Raw genomic sequence first — 19113 nt, forward strand, 5'->3', positions numbered from 1 at the left:
CATGTTCAACTTCAAGTGATCGCGCCGTTGCTCTGGTCGTTACTCTTTCCTCTCCCTTATCTTTACCCTTCTTTCCCCACAAGCACCGCCCTCACGGACGTCTCAACCCTATCTCCTCCACCGCTGATTCTAGACCTCCGGTCTTGGGAGTCACGGCAGCGGTAGTCCTCGCTCCTAGACACCAAGGCCGCATTTTTATTGTCAGAAATGTCGGCACACTCGGCCTCGCCGCCGCCGCTGCAGGTGGCAGCCAACAGCCAGGTGGACGAAAGCAAGATGCCAAAGGGGCACTGCCGGTACATCCTCCTTCACCCCGAGATCAGGGGCCAGCGGTGCGCATGCGTCAGCTTCTCTCTCAACAAGAGCATCCCCGGTGCCACGTGCGACTGTGGTCATCTGGCATGCTACCACAACACGGAGCCTGAGGCGTCGACAGATCAGAAACACGAGCTTGAGCTGCTGAAGAAGCGGATACGACAGCTCGAAGACCAACTCTCCAGGGGACACGAGGACGTGCTGGACAGCGTCGTGAGCAGGCTAAACGAGGTCCAGGACCACCTGGAGAAAAGCAGGGACGAGTTCAGCGAGCAGATCAAAGGTGCCTACCGCAACGTCAGCATGAGCTGGCGCTCCATCGAGCAGGCCGACCGCAAGAACCAGCAGCAGGCCCAGCAGCTTCGCCAGGTCTACGAGAAGCTCAGGGACCACGACGAGCGCCTCGACAGGCTGCATAGTGAGCAGCTAGAGCTTCGGGACGCCGATCTCAGCTTGGAAGAGCGCATCGAGAATTTGACGGAAACATTGGAAGAGGAGGAAGAATTCCGCCTCGCCTCCGCCGCAGCTGCCGCCGCCGCAGCAACAGCCGGAGCCAGACATCCGCGGAGGAGATCAACGTCCGACACATCCCATCCAAACGTCCCTTTAGGCCCTTTAGGGGCAGGGTCCGCCGGTCCGTCAACCTATCGTCCCTATTTTCGATCACCACCGATAGTGGGCAGCTCCAGCAGGCAAGGACATTCCGGCGGACCCGAGCTCGACGCCAGCAATCGCTACCACCACCAACAGTCACCGAGGCCCCGCCCGCTCCCGGCATCCGCCCGCTCCACAGGCGCCTGGACGGTCCACGTCTCGCTCCTGCCCCACGCCTTTGTCCCGATGCCGTTCGAACGCAACACCAACGCCTACCAGCGCTGCCTCTCGCGGGGCCTTCACCAGGTAGTGGCCGTTCACGGCCCGGACGCGGCCTCGTTCCGGGCAGCGGTGGAGAAGGCGTTCGGCCGGTTCCTGCGCGGGCGCGAGTGGATGCCGCTGCAGGCGAAGCTATGCGACGCCGAGACGCTGCAGGGGCTGCCGATGCTGCGGCAGCTGGACCAGAACCTGGTCGACTCGGCCAGGGGTCAGTATGACCACGAGTTCCTGCGGCGGCACTGCGCCGTCTGCGACTCGAGCGGCATGATCGACTCGTTGTACATTGCCATGTGCCGCCATACCATCTCGTGGCATACCCTCAGGCATTCCCCCGTCTTTATGGAGGGCTTGGAGGGTTGCTGGGCGTATGACGCACTGCTGGATACGGATCCGTTTGATGGCGATATGGCGGTGGACGATGAGGCGCGGCCGGCGGCAGGGGATATCACCACGGTGCTACCGTCATCGGTGGTGAAGAAGAGGCCGTTGGCCGAGATGTCAAAGTCAGGGAGCTTTGGTTCGGCGGCGGCGGGTGCGGCTGGAGCGACAACTGCCGCAGCTGCAGTGGCGGCAGGAGAAACTGATGAGGGTGCTGGAAGGGTGAAGAGAGCTTGTCCGGTGCCGCCGCCGCCGCCGCCGTCGGGCGCGATTGTTGAGATAAGAAGGAGGGATATCAAGACTGCGTAATCAGTGCGCGGGACGAAACAATATCGGGCGACAGAAAACCCTGAAGCCATATCCTGGACACGACAATCGTCCGGTTTGCTTTTGGGAGGTGGAGAGTATACGAATGGAAGGGGAAAGGGAAAGATCATGACGAAACGAATAGACTGTGACACCATAGCACGCGCGCACACGACACAGCCAGTGGTGGTTAATGTTATAGACAAGTTGGGTTGGTCGGGCGGCGAAGGGGCAATGGCAATTACAACGGTCAGCGGGAATGGGAGCGTGGCGTTTGACGGAGATGGGGCGTACTTGATGATACACCATGAGGAACTCTGGGGTGATTGATTCTTTTTTTTTTAAAAAAAAAAATTCCCCCACTACTCACCATTAGCGCAGCGTTGCTGCTTTTTTCTTTTCCCGTCTTCCTTGTTTTTATAAATATCCCTCCTCCTAGCTCCATAATTCGTCCGTCGGTTTCGACTCGATCCATTCTGTTGTCGTCAGAGTTGGGGTCGGTTGCGGGGTAAATGTGCGCCTGGCATGAAGGGTGTTTGATACGACGTGGTATGATGGCGGTCTGGGGGAGAAATTGTGGCAGGTGTCCTCTTCTCCTCTCCCATCTTGGGAAATAGACGCCGGTTGGGACTGGGGCTATGGGTATGGACCTGAATGATTTATACGCGTTTTAAAGGTCGCCGTTGAGTCAAATAGATTCCCTAGCCTCCCACTGCGCGGGGACGACGGTTGGTAGTCTATGTTACTGATACCGCCGAGGCAGCAATTCTCGCTCGGGAGTCGGTGTTGCGAACTGTCTTGGTTATTGGTGTTGGTTTTCCTCCCCGGATACACTTCTTGTGTGTAAGCCAGTGGTTGAGTAGTGGGCAACTCGGTCTGATGTGTGCTTGGTCTGTGCTCACTTACACCTAGCCCGAAGCCCTGATTTCCGAGTTTGGACGGAGCCGGGATGGGATCCTACCGGATGGCAGCAAAGACGTGGTCGGAGGAGATTGCTTCCAAGTCCACTGCATCTTGTTTCCAAGTTCAATTTCCCTCAGCGAAGCCGATATAGCGGTTTGCAGAGTGCCAACCCACCCACCCAATACAAGGACCATGTGCTATCTCGAGGGACTAACTGGCAGGGACTAATATAGCATTGATCGGCTATGTAATTAATTCTCAACCGTCCACTATTCCTTGCTTGAAAATACCGGAATCAAACGCTTCTAGATCAATTTTTATCGTTGCGGACCTCTGCAAAGTAGAGTTTCCCAGTACCGCTGAACAAGGAAAGAGGCGACCTTTGCACTGTACTGTACCCAACCCCCAGTTTGCACTCCAAGATCGTACCGTGCCCGCGAAATCAAACGCAAAGCCGAATGTTGGGCGGGGACAAAGGGATCTGAAGAACACTATAAAATACAAAGCTAATAATCAATAGACTGAGAACTGATGATATCTAAAATCAACTTAAAGAAAAAGGCAAGGCTCGTCTTTTTCGATTTCCCTTTCTTCCTCCTTCGTCTCTGTTTCCAAACCCAGGGAAGGAGGCAGACGAAGGACATTACATTAGCACGACCTGCACCACGGAATGCATCCTAAACCCGCTCGCATGAAGCCAGCGCAGAGTCAAATAAGTCAGGGGGCTCCGCTATCAAGGGTCGCAGCACCCGGGTGCATGTCACGGTGGATCCACTTCCAGCGTCGAGCTCTGGAGCGCGGATACCGCTACCCTCTGACCGAGGAAGGAACCTGGTACTAGGCAACATTCATACCCAAGCGCGCAAGTCACAGCTCACTCCAGGTCCCATTGCCACCGCTAATCCACGGCCGGGACGTGGACCAGATGGCAAACCCTCTCGCTCGGCCTGCCCGCCTTGATCCCAAATCTAGGCTAGTGGAACGATGAGATAGCATCACGGTTCGACGGACGGTGAATAGCTCTCTACGATTCGACCGCGCGGACGTTGACTGTCCAAGGCAGTCTATTGTATGCACAATACAGTTTGAGCCCCTGTGCTGTGGCCTGTCCAATATTCTTATTTAAAGGATCTCGGAGGGGGCGCATACGGGACCGTGTACCGGGTCCGGCGCCGTCAAACCGGTGATGGTCGGTAAGTACGGTCACGGTTATTTTGTCTACTTCCCCTTTTCGTCACCCTTTTGACCTTCACTGCCGCCAGCGACGTCCCTGTATTGGCCTGCAAAACCTCGGCGGTCCGTGTATATCCGCTGGCTCGGTCCTTATAATGGAAGGCGACGGCGGGCTGCTGATTACCAACCTTGGCCTCGCCATGCACTCGGCGGGCAACCCGCAGAACGAGGTCTGCGGGGCCTTATCTATATGGCGCCTGGGATGCTCAGTGCCTAGGGGTATTCCTATGTCGTTGATATGTGGTCACTTAGCCACCTATGGACCCTCGAGCACTCCACGCCGAATCAAAATGTTTTGTTATGGCGTCGTACAAGACTGGATCTTTGATAACATATTTTACTGCCGGGTTGCAGCCTGTGGCGGCCAGATCTCCATCATTCTGGGGCGGGATTCGCAGGCTACGGCTAGCAGCGCTGGATTTCCAAGTTGATATCAAGAAATTTTGGAGTTGGTCTTGTTGAAACGTTTTGGTATGTGTCTCTGGGGTCTTGGCTATTGCGGCGATTTGGTATACCCTAAAGAACGGACTATTGGGTATTGTGAGAACGGCAAAGGCGTACTTGTTACACTGGAGTTACGACCGGTCTCGAAGACGGAGCTTCGCGTTTACTTACGAGTTTTCCTTTTTTTTTCTTTTCTTTTTTTTTTTTTTCCCACCCGTTCAATTTCCGGAGCGTTTACGCCAGCCATTGATCGCGCCACTCTAAAATGCACTGATGCTCTTGCGTCCGCTGAAGCAATTCGCACATTCCTGCATTCACCATCACAGCACTTGCCCTAACTGAGTGACCCGAGCTTTGCACCTAGCGTTAACACTCAGAGTAGGAAGATGCTTTGCTCTATCCCGGTTGGACAAACTTGAATTTCACCTGAGCGTGATTTGCCGCTACGTCTCACCCTCGTAAATTGCGCTATTGAGCGTCCACTTTTCTTCGCTTTGGGCAAAAGGGGTTTGGCCCCGATAATTACCGTCAAGGTATTGTCCGGCCTTACAGGATACCGTAGTGGTCGGTGGCGTGCCCAAACCTGGAGGATGACGGACAAAATAGCGTGGTGATTGTAGCAGTTTCTAGTTGGCGGCGCTCTGCTTAAGAAGTCAAAATTGGAACTCGAACATGAGGTGGGAATGCTGCTTCGTTTGGTGGCATTTCTGCAGAGTATCTTTGCGACTTGGCGCCCCCGGGAAAATTCAATAAGGGTAACCTCCTTACGCTGAACGGCAAGTGGGTAAGGACCCACTCGGATGGCTGGCTGAGAATCGCCGCCGCGCATGTCAGCGGCTTCAGCCTTACATTCAATCAATACCCGATCTCGCGCCTTTCCTGTCGCGCAGCCGAGACAAGCGCACATTGCCCCGCGTCGCACATCGTTCCATTGCTGCCACGGCTACCCATTGCCTCCGTCGGACCTCACAAACAACACTTCATCGTTGCTCCTGACCCATTCTGGGAACTAGATCTCCTACAGCGCGTCGCCAAACCCTCAGCCATGGATCTCGACATCGAAATGGACGTCGACGACGTCCAAGACGTGCCCGGTGCCACGATTCCCCAAGCATATACCCATGATATCATAACCGGAGAGGAGCAGGTTCGAATAGTCAATCTTCCCATATGCTTAGCGGGCCGACTCGCTGACCATGCTTGTTTCTAGGAACCTGGTGAGGTGGACGAGCCCTTCAACGACCAAGACAACGGCACTGCCTCGGACCAAACGGTAGTGCCCTACAAAGTGCACATCAAAGGCTTGGATACGTTCAACCCAGACGATGTCAAGGGTTATCTTGCCGAGCACTACGGCACCAGCCAGCTTAGCCGCATCGAGTGGATCGACGACAGCTCCGCCAACTACATCTTCAAGTCCGAATCCGCCGCGCAAGAGGCCCTAATTGCGCTTGCCGCGGTCGCGATTGCCGACCCAACCCAACTGCCACCTCTAGAAGACATATCTGGCAAAGGATTCACACAAAAGCCCGATAGTGTTTTGCGGATCCGCTTTGCGGTTGCTGGTGACAAGAAGGTGGTCGGCGCCGCCGAGCGCAGCAGGTTCTATCTCCTGCATCCGGAATACGACCCGGGGGAGCGCCGACGGCGCGGCGAGTTCACTCGGGGTAAGTACCGGGACCGGGACGACCGTTACCGGAGAGACGGGCGGGGCGACAGGCGGAGGGATCGCCGCGAAGGCGAGGAATCGGAGTCATTTGACGTTAGCCTCTATGATGACGACGCATCAGCGCTGGCGAAACGGGCCCGCAGACGCTCACGCTCACGCTCAAGGCGACGTTCGGCTTCTAGGGGTTCTTCCGACGCTGACCGGGTCAGCTCGCACACTCGGCGAAACCGGGACAAAGAGCTATTTCCAGGCAGGCTCTCTGGTGCCGGACACAGCTTGCGCGATCGTTCGGCATCACCAATTAGGGACCGTGACGGTAACGACCAGATGGACCTCGATGAGGACGCACGAGCTGTTGCTGCGTTGCGCAGTCGGGAAAGGGGACGGTCGATCAAAGAGCGGCTGTCAAAGGATAACAGCGCAAAAGAACTTTTCCCGTCGAAAAACAACGGTGTCAAGGAGCTCTTCCCCACCAAAGTTGGCCCGTCCTCTGGCGGAAAGGCGCAGATGGACCAAGTCAGCGACACAGCGGTCTTGGCAAGTGGTATGTTGCGACTCTCTTTGGCAGCAAAGTTCGCCGCCATCCTTTAGCCCCGGAACACTGCGCCCCGACGCTTGAAAGGGCGCACCCCTACTTGCAACAACTCCATGTACCAGTTACCTCAGTCTAACACATAGCCAGCAAAACTAGCAGACAGAATCACATCTCGGCTCGCCTCGGCCGGTCCCGACGGATTTAACATACGCGGAATAGCGAGCCAACGCGGCTCCGACCAGGGGATCGCCATCAAAGGCACCGGCCCCACCGTGAAGGAACTATTCCCCGAGAAGTTTGGGAACGCGGGCAAGGAGCTTTTTGCGGAGAAGATCGAGGGCAGGGGCCGGAGGAGACAGAGGGCAGAAGACTTGTTCTACTGACCTGTAAGAGGAAAAGGAGGCTACGTGACGCCGCTTTGGCAGCGTGTGGCTGCCAACGCCATTTCGAGAGGCTAACGAACCCTGCCCGTGAGAGTTGCGCAGAGCGGCCCGTACACGAGAACGAAAACCGCAGACTGACCCTTTCACCCGGAAATCAACTCGACGGAGACGAAACTAGAGTGTGGTCTCCCGAGGACAAAGAGGTTCGAGCTACACTGACTAGGCTAGACTGGCAGCACCCCAGGTATGGTCCTCCTTGACGCAGATCAGCCGTGTTGATCGGACCCCAAAGTTAGGAGGGTCGCCGTACAGAGGGACACAGCCCAAGGTACACAGCTCAGTGGTGGCTTCAGAGCGGCGGCGGTGCACCAGAAGCACCATACGAGAGGTTATGGAAGGGTTGGTTTCCCGCCCATTTTCCACGGAGGCAATCATCGAATCTAATAGAAATACCAATGCGAATTATTTATTAGACCCATGTTTATCTCTCGCCTGCTTATTCTATCGCCATTAACCGGCTACCACGGAAGGCGTTGGCTAATGAAGAACGACCGGGAAGTGCTTTTAAGAAGCCGTGGTATTAGGTGAGAGTAAACGGGTATAGTACCTTCGGTTGTTTTGATGTCGTCGAGATCCCCTACTCATCTGATGTCTGCCTGGCCTAACTCTTTGCTACTCTGGCACACCACTGGCGAGTGACTTCCTGGTACCTCGCAGTCGCACTGGGCACGCTTGCCCGCGCTGCCACCATCAAGTTCTTCACTCCTTCCTCGAGTCTTCGCTTCACCCGCCTCGCAGCAGCAGTTACCATCCTCACTTCACTTGAACAACCCCGCAACATACCCAACGCGAAAACAACAACAAAATTCGTCCTCCTATCTACACATCGCCGTTAGTAAATCGACATACGTAACGTAACTGCATCATGACCGACCCTGCAAGCTGGCTCCGGCCATTTGCTCGCGCCCGCGGGACCCCCGCCGCGGCGACGACGTCTCCCAATAACCCACCTTCCTCGTCACCCCAGGACAGTGATGCCAACAGCAACACCGTCCCGCCCACTCCCACATCCGCTTCATTGCTTACCGCCGCCTCGGCAACAGACTCCTCCTCATCCTCCTCCTCCTCTTCCTTCTCCGCGGCCCGTGACATCGGCTGTCGCGCCACAAGTGTCTTCGGCCACGGATGGGGAAGCGGCAGCGGCGGCATGGCGAGCCCGACGATACCGGCCCCCGCGCCGATCAGCATGCTGCCCCTGACCCAGGTCGCAGACGAGGACGACGGGGACGAGCCGCAGCATGCCCGCGAGCGGCGGGAGGGCGAGCTGGTGCGGATGGTGGAGGCGCTGATGGCAGTCATGGCCGGGAAGAGGGATGCGCTGGATGGGATCCCGGCCCGGTGAGTTTGCTGCCCGACCCCGTCCCACGGTCATGACGATGCTCCGCTCCGCTCCGCTCCGCTCTGCTTTGCTTTGCTTCTAGTTGTGTTGTCGCTGACTGCCTTGGCCCGCAGTTACAACGCGCATGTCCTGGCGCTGATCGAAGGGTTCGCGCGCGCCACGCGGCAGCTGCGCGGTCGGGACGAGCAGTTGGCGGAGCTGAGGGATCTGAGGGAGAAAGAGCTGGAGCAGTTCCGCGGGATCAGCGAGGAGTGGATGAAAAGGGAGGAAGCGTACAAGGCGGAGATCAAGCGGCTGGAGCTTGTGCTGGCGAGGGAGAGTAGAGATGGCGTGGCGTCCGTGGCGCTGGCGAGGCAGGAGAGCTTGGTGGATAGGACGGGCATGAAGAGGTTCCGGGCGAGAGTGAACAGGATAAGTAATTCGCATGAGCAAGGTATGTTCAACGGTTTGGGCAAGAGAGCGTTGGAGCTGATTACGGGGCTTATCAGACATCACCGCGGATGGGGAGCCTACGCTGCCGTCCGGGACGCAACCGGCAGGCCTTGCTCAAGCTACGACTGCGTACAAGACGTTGGGTACGTTGGGCCCAGTCTCGGTTGCAACCTCAACGCTGACTGCCTCTAGGTTCAATCCCGCGGATTCTTGATCCGAACAGCGACGAGCTCATAAGCCGTCTCGTGGTAATGCGCGAGAGGGAGCAGCAGCGGGCCCTCCATCAACAACGTCGAATTAGGACGCCTCCGGCCAACATCCATCAATCAGCAATCGAGAGAGTCGACCACATACACAGAAACCCGATGAAAGACCAAAAAGAGCTCTCTCCTTTTGCCGAAGATCTCGACATCCTTATAAACAAGCTGCCCAAGTCAGGCAAGAGGCGGTATAAGGGTCGAGACTGTGAAACTTCCCACCCTGAGCTTCGTAGGCAGTCGTCATGTCAACCACCCGACGCACTGTCATCGGACTGTGGGTCTTCAGGGTCTTCGGACTCGGGAAATAGCACGAAGGCGCCATCGAAGCTGGTTGACTTGACGCCTGCAGGCCAGGTAAAGATGCTTCATACGCGTCTCCCGGACCCGAAGTCTCACCCATCAGGCACTCAAGCGGCCCAAGACGGCAGGTTAAGTGGACAGGAAGCAGACAGAGGAGGGGAATCCTCGTCCCAGACACCCGATCTCTGTAGCGGAGATGAAGGTATATTTTCCACTGTCATGAGCACGACACCGAACTCACCAGCAAGGCGCAATGAGCCCTATCGAGACGCTATTGCAGATCAAGGTCCTGCGCGGAAACAACGGAGTAGGGTATACTCGTTCCAAAAAGGCGACGACGAGATCTTGACGCTCGCCCAGACTCCTTGGGACTTGCAGGTATACTCATTGTCTACAGAGTCCGAAAGGGCGAGCCAACGGGCAGATGGCCCGGGTGCCGGAGTGAACCTTGCGGCGGTGTCTCATGTCGACACGAACAAAGACGCGGCTCCCGTGCCGCGGCAGCACGCCTCTGGGGTAGCGTCGGTTACCGCCTCGGACGGCGTGGTTGAGGCTACACAGCATCTCGGCCTGGGATATGGTAGCTTGACGCCGTCGACATCGACCGGTTCCGTGATTTGGGTTGGCGCCGCCGACACCGGCGCAGTTAAAGTTACCACCCTCCAAACCAGTACACGCACTAACACAGCCGATGGCGCTAACGTCGACGCCCGCTGGTGACGGGGCGGGGTAACTGAGGTTGTGATGGCAATTTCGCGATGAGCGCGTCAGGATTGAGTCATGTAATAAATGTGTATGATAGCCCAGCGATATGTTAATGAGCGTTAATTTTCTTTTCATTTCTTTTTTTCTTTTGTTTTTCTCGCCGTCAGCAATCGTCTCGGGAGTTCCATGGATGAAGCGCGATCATGGCTTGACTGTAGGAACGATCACGACAACGGCAGTCTAACTGGCGGAGAGGGTGTCTCTGTCCGCGATGCTGCCACCCCTTGGATTTCATGTCTGGGGCTGTTTGCTAGCACCCGCCTATGACATCGTTGGATGTTACGGTAGCACTAACTCACAAGTGGTGTTGCCACAATGCTAGTGCTGAGTACAAGATGTCAGCGATGACAGCATGATGGCAGAGACACCTGCCCTTCTGTTTGCGAAGCAGCCAGTCTAGAACCTCTCTGTATACATTGTTGTTTAACCCCGATTTTCCTGATGAGAGCTTGCCCTGCTTCAATGTCGGTGGTTTAATTATTACCTTCCTGTTATCATTTTATCGGCTTGCCTCAATGCTATGGACAGGAGGACACCAAAAGAATACAGGGAGCTTCACCTGGACAGATTGGGTAGATTTTATTACCCGACCAAGAGTTATCCGGGAGGCTGGTTTCTCGTTCATCAGTGGGTGGGTCTAAGGTTTCCCTCACCGCTTCTGCGCTCGGGACGCCCGGGGATGGCCCTATCGTCGATCGAGAGGGTGGCTGGGAGAAGAGTGCATGACCGGGCCGGGGTGCATGGAGGCCCATTCACGTCTACCCGGAGAGTGAGACTGTGGCTGAATCATCCAGTCTGGCTTTGGATTCGGCCCTTTGTCGAGGACACGTGTTGGACGAGTCAGTAGCATAGGGAAAACAGACTCTGCGGGTGTGGACGGATCGGCAACGGAGAAGGGGTGCATCTCCACGTTCAGTTTTTATCCGGGTTGAGCATAGTCTCGAGGCAGCAGACGGCTCTCTGGAATCTCGGCAAGCCCGGTTCTTGTAGACAGGGGCAGCCTTGGGTTGCCTTGGTGCGAAGGCGTACTGTATATCAGAGCGGTTTGGTGAGGCTTGGCCTCTTTGGCTGGTGGAAGCGTGGTCTCCCGTGTCGTGCGGTTGCCGGCCCGAGGTTCTCTGGCGAAGAACAGTGCGGCGGCGGACGAAGGGATAGCGTCGTCCACTTTGTTTACTCACCTAGGTGTAGTCGCTCTCGTAGCCTCGAGCCAAGGACACCGCCGCGTGTCGTCAAGCCTGTTCCCGGATGTCCCAAATTGCAGAGCACTCGTTGGATAACGGCGGATACGGGCACTTGTAATATAGTTCAATATTACTGCCATGCTATGTATCGGGAGGTTGCAGCGGCCCCCGGGAAACGAAACGCCGAAAACGGCAGGTGGCAGAAAAAACGTCGTTTTCTCCATCTCTTTTCTGCCAAACCGTCATCGGATTTCAAGGGACGCCTGCCGCTGGTAGGCCCGATACGCGAAGCCGTTTTAGGCCCAGATCGCCGGGTCCATAAGCGCACGGATGATGGTGATTGGCCAGTGTGGAATGTTCCGGTTTGTCTAACCAAGCCCTCTTTTTTAAACTTTTCTTTTTTCCTCTTCTTTCTCCCTATCTTACTTCCCTCTTGTGCCCGCCCTACCGTCGGTGCACGTGGTTGTGCTGAGAGATGGGATATGTGCCGTTTCTGGCGGCGGGATGTCTGTGTCATCTGCGTTGACACAGCAAGTGGGTTGACGCCAACCGATCCAAGGGATTGCTCACTCTTTGGTGATTAGTTACTCCACTAATCAGTTAATCCTCAAGTAAATTACGATGCAACGAGCTCGTGTCACTATGCTACTCCCTTTTTTGGGACTTGTTGCCCTGAAGCGGACTTCTGTGGTAGATTTGCATCATCCTCCCCGCCAGCAGCCTCGGACGCGCTCCGCTCTGCCAAATTATCCTTCACCCTTTTTTTCCTCAGAGCAGCAGCTTATGTCAAACTCACAGGACACCAGGATCCATAGTGTAATAACTCGTTGCGAGTAAAGTTGTGGAAACGCTCTTGCCATTGTTTCATACACGAACCCGCTCGCTGCCCGCGCCATGACACTTTACCCTGTCTTCTCTAGCACCGATCGGACGCCGGGGCGGAGATGTCGTTGGCGTCGGCTTCCCGTCCCAATCGACAATGCATTAGCCGACGATGGCGGGGCTTGGGGGGTGGATAAGACAGAGAAACGCGAGGGGATGGGACACGATGGGATGCCTGTGTTTGTCCTGTCCCCGCACCGAAAAGGGGGAATTGCCTCTGGAGAGACACGGTGCGAAACTCCGCAACGGGTATCGCCAAGCGAGACATGCCCGTCAGACTGAAAGAGGATTGAGTCTCCGTTGTGGATGGGGGTTGAGGCCTGGGTCACCCCAGCCGGAAACACTCTCAGCGCGCGCTATTGACGAAGAACGGGGGTTCTTGGGGTTCCGGGCGGCACATGGCAACGGGGATGGAAGGAATTGTGCCCTTGCTTAGCACGCCAAGCCATCGCATTTTGAGCCAAACGGATGTGAGATCGGCTGGGGCGCCGTTGGTGTTTGGTGATGGTGATGGCGCTGGCGCCGGCGCTGGTTTGGGAAACTGTTGATCAACAACATCACAACTGCCATGACCTTGTCTGTCCCAATGGCGCAAGTTTCCTTTTCTCCCTCAGTGGGAGCAATAAGGTACGAACGATCGGAATTGGCCGTGGTGTTACCGCTGGGCTGACGTGCCCGGTTGCCTTGATCCTCTTTGTGCGACAAGAATTGTGAATCGGCGGAATATTGTGTCAGCAACGCAGGGGTCCTGTTCAGCATCTCCACCCAACAACCACCCGGAGCCGGCAACTGCCAAGAATTTCAACTCGAAAGCCCATGAAAATTACGGCGAGATGGCCAGTTCGGATCTTCGATCATCACTGACAAGGGGTCCATTGCTCCGGTACAACTCCATAAAATGTGGGAAGATCTGGGCTTCGGCGCGGCTGAGGGTAGGCTTCTGTATGCGGTTTAGATGCCGTGAGCGTAGCCAGGGTGCCGTCATTTTATCCGCTCGATTTCATACTGTCAAACAGGGTCAAGGCCCCTTGCGGGTTGAAAATCGTCCTGGCGCCTCTCGTCGATCTGTCTCGAGCTGCCTTGCCCTGTCGAGGGGAGTTTAGCGCCGACCTTCGGTCTCCATTTCCAGGTGTTGGGTCCAATTTCGTCATACTTCTCCGCTCCTGCGATGGTTTGTCTCAGCATGCTCGGTGAAGAATCCAACGTTAGTCGCGTGATGCAGAATTTGCTTCTTTCTCTGCAACCGAGGCGGGGGCTGCAGAGAAGCAGGGAAGGGAAGGAAAAAAAAAAAAAACGGTTTCCCAAAGCTGAAGTTAGTGGGCTTGCTAGCTCCCGCGGTCGCTACACTTCCGAGTTCTAGGCGTATACTAAAGCCAGCAAAACAACGAGGTGTCCTCTCGCTGGGAAGCGACGCATATTGCTACGTCAACCTAACCCAAACATGCCCAATGCAACGGGGGAGGCGGATGATCATCCGGGAAACGCAAGAACCAAAACTTGACGGGACCAAAAAAGATTGGCTGTTTTGCATCACCTTAGCTATGGCCAAAGCGCCCTGATCAAACGCTGCCCTCAGAGCCCCGTGATTCAAGGGCAATCAATAAAGGGGGCCTGTGCGACAGGGGATCTCCGCGCTAACAGGATTAGTGTATTGTACGCTGCGACTTCCCACTCTTATCGGCGCGCTAGGCTGGCCCAATGGTTGCCATCTCCACCAGTGATTCGGGTTTGGCACCTGCCGGTAATCGGGCAAGAAATATCACGGAAAAAGAATGATGTAGCATCGCGGGATCTACACCTCGGGGCGCACAGACTTGATGGTAGACGAATGTCGATGCTCGTTGCGAGGTCGCCGACCTGGGCGTTCCCGAGCTGCATGATGTTACCCTCACGCAGCCCGCCCGAATAGCATCGGGACCGCAGAACGCTGCCGGATGATGGGCGTAAATTAATTACCTAGCGACCGTTACCGGCCCGTTCCATACGTGACGTCGGCGAACACCAAATACCGCCGGCCGCCGCGCCGGTGCGAGTTGAAATTTGGGGAGGGGGGGGAGGCGGATGCACGGTGATCTACACGCGCCGTCTTGTTCCTGGCCGGGATGTCGTCGTTTCAAGCTCTTGGCAACATGGCAAGTTCCAGCCAGTCACATCCCGTACAACAGAGTTTTGGGGGGCCCTCGCTGCTCCCCAGCCGTGTGGAAGAGGGGACCGGGGGGTTACATTCGGAGCAAGGATGGGGCTGGTCGGATTTGACAGAAGGAACTGAGAGGGGGATTTTTTCCCAATGGATGTAGCGTCGATCAATCGACTGGGCGTTCCCGAAAACGACAGCCCTTGATCCGCCAGTTCGGCTCTGACTAACGCTGTGCCACGGCGAATCCTCAACGACGCGGGAAATAAGCAAAGGGGCTATTGCGGGTATGTGTGATGTTTAGAGCTGCCTCTAGTTCTGCCAAGACATTTTATATTATTAGTTTTTGGTGTTGTTGTTGTTGTTGTTGCTGCTGCTGTCTCAACGTGCTCTTCGATACGGTAGCGCCTGCAAAACCTTTTGCATCGCGCTCGATTTGTAGATTGATTTTGGGGTGAGGGGGGGTTGGTTGGTTTGTGTGTGTGTGTATGTGTGTATGTGTGTGTGTGTGTGTGTGTGTGTGTGTGTGTGTGTGTGTGTGTGTGTGTGTGTGTGTGTGTGTGTGAGGATGAGGATGGATGGGTGGGTGAGTGGAATCGCTGGGTATCGTCCTTGATGATGATCGATCGGGACTGCTTCGGCGACTGGTTCGATGTGCGTGAATCGTGACTCTCAAATCGTAGCAAACCACTGCCCAGGGAGCCGTTGAGTTCCCTGGCCCATGGGTGCACACGCACACACCTCTCGCCCGCCCTTCCCCTACCCCCGGCCGGACACGACTTCTGCGCCTTGCGCCCGCCTGGGCCATTTCCCACTAGTACCTGGCGACTAACCGTCTCTGTGCATAATCTGGCCCCAACGGTCTCCATGGCGCGGTTTTGCTGGTGAGGCTGGGGCAATAATTCAGTTGTGCAAACGCCGTCCTCGCCTGTGCCTGCTCTTTGCACCCTTAAAGCATTTCCTGCCATGGCTTGGGGGTAAGGCTTAGCCCGGCATGAGCTGGCGGGCGATCCAAAAACAGGTCTTGGGAGCCTCGACATCCAGACCTGTCTGGGCCCTCGGCGACCCTGTTCCATGTTTGACTTTAGTTAATCCCCGGTCGGCCCGTGTCCGATGGTTTTCGGGCGCCTCTGACGACAGCGTAAACTCAGGCCGCTTCAACTCATTGCGATCTTCTTCCGAAGGGGAAGATGGGCCGATTGCGTGCGACGGATATCATGGGTATCTGCAGTGGCTAGGTGAATTTTAAGACTTTTTGCATGTTACCTTCCCTTCTGTTCAGATGAACAGGGCACGGGACGTGAGTGAGAAAGGTAGGATGGGCAAAACCTCCGCCGCAGAGTCCCTAGACAGCTGACCGTTCCACTTACCTCACCGGGCTAAAGAAGCCCCATTTTGGGGGGGGGGAGGAGGTGTTATTTTTAATTTTTAGTTTTTTTTCTCGTTGTCCAAGACAGCAAGCTGTATGGGGCTTCGGTTGGTCTGATTCCTTTTGCCACCGCACTACTTTGGTATGCTGTCCGTTGAAGGCGCTTTGGGCAGTTATTCCGGCCTGAGGCGCTGCTGAAAGGCGTATTAATTATTGACTCCAGCGGGCGCCCGATCCCCGGGGATTCCGTGTGTGGGGTTTCAGCGCCTCGGGGCTTTTTCCCATTCCCCAAGTAGGTAAGGGTTTTTGCATGCGCATCATTGTTTCTCGAAGAGATGTCTCTCCTCGGCGCGATACAGACAACGCCGTTCTCCCGCGACGATCGCAGATGACGTGGCGGGCCGGTGCCGCTAGATACCCTGTCAGGGGGTTTGCCTTGGGTATGTGCCTGAGCCGCTAGACATTCTGGGCCACCCTTATTGGCGGTCGGAAGTTGTGCCCCTAGGAGAGCCTGGTTTCCGCAATGGTTCAGAGGAATCGAGCAAGGCACAAACGATATGCAAAGATTGATGTTGGATCGAGACATGCTCTCAAGCATGGCCCTTTTACCATTACTCGCATACACCCTTCCCCACCAAGTAATTAAGTATATCATACAAATCCTCAATCCTCATCCAACGCTTTTCCCGTGCAGTGCTCGTCAGCCGTCATTGCCTTACAGATAGCCGACACAGTGCAGAATGCCTATCCAACCTAGAGACCCGAGTTGACCCGAGATGCGCCGCCTGATGCCTTTTCGCTTGCTTCAGAGAATTATGATACATATGACAAAGGGAAAAAGAAAATAAACAAGAGTAAATGATAATAAAAAAAAAAAAAAAGAAAAAAAAAAAAAAAAGAACAAAGGAGAGATGTTAAAGACCGTGATGGGCAGGAAAGGGCTGCGCCCTGCTAGTCTTTTGAAGTGGCTACTCGTTGAGTAACGAGGTTATCGAAAGCCTACCAACCCGCTCTTGCCGCCGTCGCTCCTCCTCTCGATACTGGAGGACGCTGGGTTCCGACGGTATAGTCATCGGGGCAGGGCGGACGGGCGAAGTGGGCGCGGTCGGGAGGTATGTCCTAGGGGTGCTGTAGTAACCGCTCCCCTGGCAGGCCCCAGTAGCCAGGTTGGGGGAGAATAGGGAGGCGACGGGAGGAAATTTGGCCTCAGTAGGCGATGCCGATGGTGGCGGCGAGTAGAGGGAGCCTTCGGCCGGCACTGGAAGCAGGCAGAGCGACGGGAGCGCCGGCCTTCTGGACTCGTACGGCAGCGGGGTGGCGGCATAGTGTGATCCGCTGTCGGAAATCGGGGACCGGTCCGGCTGCGAGACGGGGGAGATGGCGGTTGGCGAGCTGAGCGGCGACCGCATTCCATAGTGGCAGCTGTCTCTCGTAGGCGGCAGAGAAGGGAGGGGCTGTTGTAGCGCCATCATGTCGGTCCTCTCATGTTGGTACTGTCGGTGCGCCGACCTGACCATCCTGTTCTGGCGTTCTAGGCGGTTCTTGTAGCCGTTGAACCAGTTCTTGACGGCGTTGTCGCTGCGGCCGGGCAGGTGCTGTGCAATCTTGGCCCATTTGTTCCCGAGTTTGTTGTGGAGACGGAGGATCTCATCGCCCTCCTCGGCCGTGATGGGATCGTGCCTCAATCCTGGCTTCAGATTCTGCTCCCACCGCTCCCGGCATTGCTTTGGTGTCCTCGTCTTGACAATCTCGGTTGAGATCCGCACCCAGGTTTGGTCTCGCCTCTGGTGCGCCGCTTCCAGCTGCACTAGGTGCACTGCATCGCGCAGCTGCTGGTCCTCGAGCTGTGTCCATGGGCCCCTCCTGATGTCCTTGTGGGCGTGCCGGGCCATGGCCTCCCAGGCGCCTCGGTCCATGGTCGGCGGTTTTGGTTGACGGTTCTTGGACGGAGCCAAAGTATAGACAAAGGACGGGGTCAAGTAATATTGAGTTCACAAAAGTCCTGGTTGAAGTCGCTGGTGGATGGTCTGTTATGCGTGCATCGGTGCGTGATGAACCAAGTTGGTGTGTCTGGGTTACGGATGACCGATGTTGACGTGAGTCCGTCTATGTATTCGGGGTGGGGGGGGGGGGAGGGGAGGGGAGGGTTTGGGGATAGTTATTATATATGGAGGATCAGATAAACGGGATCCAGTAGTCGGGTCGGTGGTGCAAGTCGAGGGCCAAAAGCTAATAACGGCGCCAGCAAGAGCAGGGTCAGGGTCCCGCCCGCCCGGGGGCCTGGTGGGAGGGGGGTGTGTGCAAGAGGGGGAAGGAGTGAGCTTTGCTGGTGTACGCAGTGCGGGCTGCGACGAGGTCCCCCGGCCATGTGCACTGAAGTACCAAGTAGCCTTCCAGACAGGGGGTTTGCAGAGAATGGAGAATGGGTAATGGGGAATGGAGGATGGAGGATGGAGACTGTCCTTGCTTGGGTACGGGTGCGACTGGGTCTGGGTGGAGCCAACTGACTGATCGCTGCGGGCTGCGCGCTGTGCTCTGCCCGCCTTCCTACAACGGCCTCCCTCCTCTGCAACATCCGCAGCCAATGCGGTGCGGCTACCATGCTGTGCTCAGAGGACGCTGATTCCCCGCGGTCGAGCAACAGGTCAAGACGTGCCAACCGGGTGGACCAACCGGACGGCCCGTCGATAATCGGATGGCGTCTCGAGGCTCGCACCTTGGGATGGCCAAGTTTATTGCCCAGCTGGGCTTCGCTGCTACCAGAGAGACAGCCCCGAGTCTCGACACCGCGCGCAAAAATACAGTCTCACCCATGTTCTTGGCGACTCGCGGCAGATCGCCGTCCTGCTGCCCATGGGAACGGCACCATCTCTGGATCCCGAACTTGGGATTCTGTGGCGTGCAGAAAGGCGCTTCGCTACTGTACGGCACTTTGAGAATCCCTTCGGTTAAGGTAATTGTTGGGTCGCAAGCTGAGCAGTTCGCCATGCTTTAGGGTATATATTATCGACATTATCACCAGGGACATGTAGTCTCCGACTGGGAACCCGGGTCCTTAGGCCACAAAAACCGCTCATGGTACGACTCAACAACCTTTTTCGCATTTTCTCTCAGGCCCGCGCCGCGTTTCCTACGGCCCTACCGCCCTCGGAGTCGATGAGATGACGGGGGAGGTTAGCAGTGCGGCCCTACGTCGTACAAGAGGAAAGAAATGCTCTAGAGAGAGTGTGGGGAAATAGAAAGAATGCGGCCACGAGAGTGTACACATCTTTTCAGTTGATACACTACACAGCAAGGGGCCGCTGCCCCGAAACGGCAAGAAAAAGAAAACGTGTCGTGGGTCACATCCCTC

General features: G+C 56.2%; 4 protein-coding genes across 4 annotated transcripts; 3 read left to right on the plus strand and 1 right to left on the minus strand.

The window, feature by feature from the left end:
• Nucleotides 1-207: 207 nt before the first annotated feature.
• MFIFM68171_04306 (GDP/GTP exchange factor Sec2 N-terminal domain-containing protein) lies at nucleotides 208-1875 on the plus strand (the record flags this gene model as incomplete). The annotated part of the gene is made up of 1 exon (XM_071059726.1): nucleotides 208-1875. The coding sequence occupies one exon, from the start codon at nucleotides 208-210 to the stop codon at nucleotides 1873-1875; it is 1668 nt and encodes a 555-aa protein (XP_070915827.1).
• Nucleotides 1876-5497: 3622 nt separating this feature from the next.
• MFIFM68171_04307 (RRM domain-containing protein) lies at nucleotides 5498-7039 on the plus strand (the record flags this gene model as incomplete). Its single annotated transcript, XM_071059727.1, has 3 exons — nucleotides 5498-5599; nucleotides 5663-6665; nucleotides 6804-7039. The coding sequence occupies 3 exons, from the start codon at nucleotides 5498-5500 to the stop codon at nucleotides 7037-7039; spliced, it is 1341 nt and encodes a 446-aa protein (XP_070915828.1).
• A 925-nt stretch (nucleotides 7040-7964) lies between these two features.
• On the plus strand, nucleotides 7965-10150 carry MFIFM68171_04308 (uncharacterized protein; the record flags this gene model as incomplete). Its single annotated transcript, XM_071059728.1, has 4 exons — nucleotides 7965-8437; nucleotides 8552-8871; nucleotides 8927-9013; nucleotides 9063-10150. 4 exons carry the CDS (start codon nucleotides 7965-7967, stop codon nucleotides 10148-10150), a joined length of 1968 nt encoding a protein of 655 aa, XP_070915829.1.
• A 6579-nt stretch (nucleotides 10151-16729) lies between these two features.
• On the minus strand, nucleotides 16730-17653 carry MFIFM68171_04309 (uncharacterized protein; the record flags this gene model as incomplete). Its single annotated transcript, XM_071059729.1, has 1 exon — nucleotides 16730-17653. One exon carries the CDS (start codon nucleotides 17651-17653, stop codon nucleotides 16730-16732), a length of 924 nt encoding a protein of 307 aa, XP_070915830.1.
• Nucleotides 17654-19113: the final 1460 nt, after the last annotated feature.

Source organism: Madurella fahalii (genome assembly GCF_045866475.1).
Source record: "Madurella fahalii IFM 68171 DNA, scaffold_2, whole genome shotgun sequence".
In the NCBI taxonomy this organism is placed as follows: domain Eukaryota; kingdom Fungi; phylum Ascomycota; class Sordariomycetes; order Sordariales; genus Madurella; species Madurella fahalii.